The sequence below is a fragment of the Bison bison genome, unplaced genomic scaffold (assembly GCF_000754665.1).
Source record: "Bison bison bison isolate TAMUID 2011002044 unplaced genomic scaffold, Bison_UMD1.0 scf7180017862979, whole genome shotgun sequence".
In the NCBI taxonomy this organism is placed as follows: domain Eukaryota; kingdom Metazoa; phylum Chordata; class Mammalia; order Artiodactyla; family Bovidae; genus Bison; species Bison bison.
This window is the reverse complement of record NW_011493551.1, coordinates 799746-803298: the sequence shown is the minus strand read 5'-3', so window position 1 is coordinate 803298 and position 3553 is coordinate 799746. Positions and strand designations below refer to the sequence as shown.

Here is a 3553-nt window from a genome sequence, read left to right as displayed (position 1 = left end):
AGGGAAAGAGACACGTGTACCCCAATGTTCATCACAGCACTGTTTATAATAGCCAGGACATGGAAGCAACCTAGATGCCCATCAGCAGATGAATGGATAAGAAAGCTGTGGTACATATACACAATGGACCATTAAAAAGAAAACATTTGAATCAGTTCTAATGAGGTGGACGAAACTGGAGCCTATTATACAGAGTGAAGTAAGCCAGAAAGAAAAACACCAATACAGTATACTAATGCATATATATGGAATTTAGAAAGATGGTAACAATAACCCTGTATACGAGACAGCAAAAGAGACACTGATGAATAGAACAGTCTTTTGGACTCTGTGGGAGAGGGAGAGGGTGGGAAGATTTGGGAGAATAGCATTGAAACATGTATAACATCATATATGGAACGAGTCGCCAGTCCAGGTTCGATGCACGATACTGGATGCTTGGGGCTGGTGCACTGGGACGACCCAGAGGGATGGTATGGGGAGGGAGGACGGAGGAGGGTTCAGGATGGGGAACACATGTATGCCTGTGGCAGATTCATTTTGATATATGGCAAAACCAATACAATATTGTAAAGTTAAAAAATAAAATAAAAATGTTGCAGCTACTGGAATATGAGGGATGGGATGGGGAGGGAGGTGGGAACAGGGTTCAGGATGGGGAACACATGTACACCCATGGCTGATTCATGTCAATGTATGGCAAAAACCACTACAATATTGTAAAGTAATTAGCCTCCAATTAAAATAATTAATTAAAAAAAAAGAAAGAAATACAGAAAGGCATCTTTTAAGAAAAAGCATTGACTACAAAAGGCATATAATTACTAGAAGAGGAAAAGTAAGATCATGGCACCTGGTCCCATCACTTCATGGGAAATAGATGGGGAAACAATGGAAACAGTGACAGTCTTTATTTTCTGAGGCTCCAAAATCACTGCAGATGGTGACTGCAGCCATGAAATTAAAAGATGCTTGCTCCTTGGAAGAAAGGCTATGACCAACCTAGGCAGCATATTAAAAAGCAGAGACATTACTTTGCCAACAAAGGTCTGTCTAGTCAAAGCTATGGTTTTTCCAGTAGTCATGTATGGATGTGAGAGTTGGACTGTAAAGAAAGCTGAGTGCTGAAGAATTGATGCTTTTGAACTGTGGTGTTGGAGAAGACTCTTGAGAGTCCCTTGAACAGCATGGAGATCAAACCAGTTGATCCTAAAGGAAATAATCTGAATATTCCCTGAAGGACTGATGCTGAAGCTGAAGCTCCAACACTTTGGCCACCACTGGATAAGTTTCTGATGCTGGGAAAGATTGAAGGCAGGAGGAGAAGGGGTACAACAGAGGATGAGATGGTTGGATGGCATCACCGACTCAATGGACATGAGTTTTAGTGAACTCTGAGTGATAGTTAAAAGCAGGGAAGCCAGGCGTGCTGCAGTTCATGGGGTCGCAAAGAGTCACACGATTATGTGACTGAACAACAACAAAGGCAGGTGACTGAGCAATTAAGTTTTTGTACATAATTCTTATTTAAATGTTTTTATGACATGACTGAGGAACTTCACTTTCACTTTTCACTTTCCTGCATTGCAGAAGGAAATGGCAACCCATTCTAGTGTTCTTGCCTGGAGAATCCCAGGGACGGGGGAGCCTGGTGGGCTGCCATCTATGGGATCGCAGAGTCGGACACGACCGAAGCGACTTAGCAGCAGCAGCAGCATGCCAAATTTTTAATATAACTATTTCTGTCTAAATATTTCTTTTCATTAGGTTAATGAACTGCTAATTTTTATAATGTGCTCTGAAATACACATAAAATTTGTTTCTTTGATTGTTAAGTACAATATATATTCATTTCTGAAATCTAGAAGAGAGTATAAGAAAGAAAATAAAAATAAGCCTATGTCCTACCATCCAGAGATAAGTATTAACTCTTATATATTTCCCAGACTTTTTATCTATATACACACATGTCTGTACTTATTCATTGATAAATTCCTTCACTCATTATCTATTTTTATAAAGATAGGATCATATGAAATTTCACATTCCGCCTTTTTTTTTAACTTCACATTCTGAGCTCTCCCCCAGATCATTAAATATTCCTTGAAAACATAATTTTAATGGCTATTTAATACTTCATCATAGCTTTGCCTTTACTAGACTTACTAATATCCTCAAAAGGTGAATTAACAAAATAAGTATACAAGTAAATATACAAGTTATAATTTATGTTACAAGAATTCTAAACATAATCACAAATAAACTGTTGTTTACCTTTCTATACATGGTCTTCAGTGCTGGATTTAAAGGTTCCTTGCTTATGTTTAGTCTGAAATTCCATGACCGTCTAATAGGTGAAGGTAATGACATTATTTCTCCACTTTCTTCAAACCAACACTTTCCCTATTAAAAATACTTAAGAATGTAGTAATTAAATATTACACTAAAAACAAATGTCACATTACTGCCAGTGAGTGATTTAGCTTATCAGGTAGTGAACTTGCCTCTTCTAGTTTAAGCAGACGATTTTCCATTTTGTTGCAGGTCTTTTTATATATTTCTGGCTTTTTCTGAATATAGAATCCTTCTTCTTCTAAAATGCGTGGCATCATATCTTCTGGCAGTTTAAGCTGGTTGATCACTTAATAACAAAACCTAGATGTTACTTTCAAGTCCAAAAGAGTAAACTGGGACTGACCAAACAAGATGCAAAAGAGGACTATCATATACTCTACCACTAAAGTCTACCATTCTATCTACTACTGAGGGCAGGAATCCCTTAGAAGGAATGGAGTAGCCATCATAGTCAACAAGAATCTGAAATGCACTACTTGGATGCAATCTCAAAAACGACAGAATGATCTCTGTTCATTTCCAAGGCAAACCATTAAATATCACAGTAATCCAAGCCTATTCCCCAACCATTAACACTGAAGAAGCTGAAGTTGAACAGTTCTATGAAGACCTACAAGACTTTTTAGAACTAAAACCCAAAAAAGATGTCCTTTTCATTATAGGGGACTGGAATGCAAAAGTAGGAAGTTAAGAAACACCTGGAGTAACAGGCAAATTTGGCCTTGGAGTATAGAATGAAGCAGGGCAAAAGCTAAGAGTTTTGCCAAGAGAACACACTGGTCATAGGAAACACTCTCTTCTGACAACACAAGAGAAGACTCTACACATGGACATCACCAGATGGTCAACACCGAAATCAGACTGATTATATTCTTTGCAGTCAAAGATGGAGAAGCTCTATACAGTCAGCAAAAACAAGAAAGGGAGCTGACCATGGCTCAGATCATGAACTCCTCATTGTCAAATTCCAACTGAAATTTAAGAAAGTGGGGAAAACCACTAGACCATTCAGGTATGACCTAAATCAAATCCCTATGATTATACACTGGAAGCGAGAAATAGATTTAAGGGACTAGATCTGATAGAGTGCCTGAAGAACTATGGATGGAGGTTTGTGACACTGTACAGGAGACAGGAATCAAGACCATCCCCATGAAAAAGAAATGCAAAAAAGCAAAATGGCTGTCTGAGGAGGCCT

General features: G+C 38.3%; 1 protein-coding gene across 12 annotated transcripts in view; it reads right to left on the bottom strand.

Moving 5' to 3' along the window:
• Window positions 1-3553, bottom strand: part of LOC104983541 (chromosome unknown open reading frame, human C10orf131) — an 84374-nt gene that overhangs the window by 68408 nt on the left and 12413 nt on the right. For all 12 annotated transcript variants that reach the window (XM_010833015.1, XM_010833012.1, XM_010833013.1 and 9 more), the window contains 2 exons: window positions 2505-2641; window positions 2275-2403 (listed from right to left, as the gene is read on the bottom strand). In XM_010833015.1, coding sequence (XP_010831317.1) covers window positions 2275-2403; window positions 2505-2641 — 266 coding nt within the window. The remainder of the gene's footprint in view (window positions 1-2274; window positions 2404-2504; window positions 2642-3553) is intronic.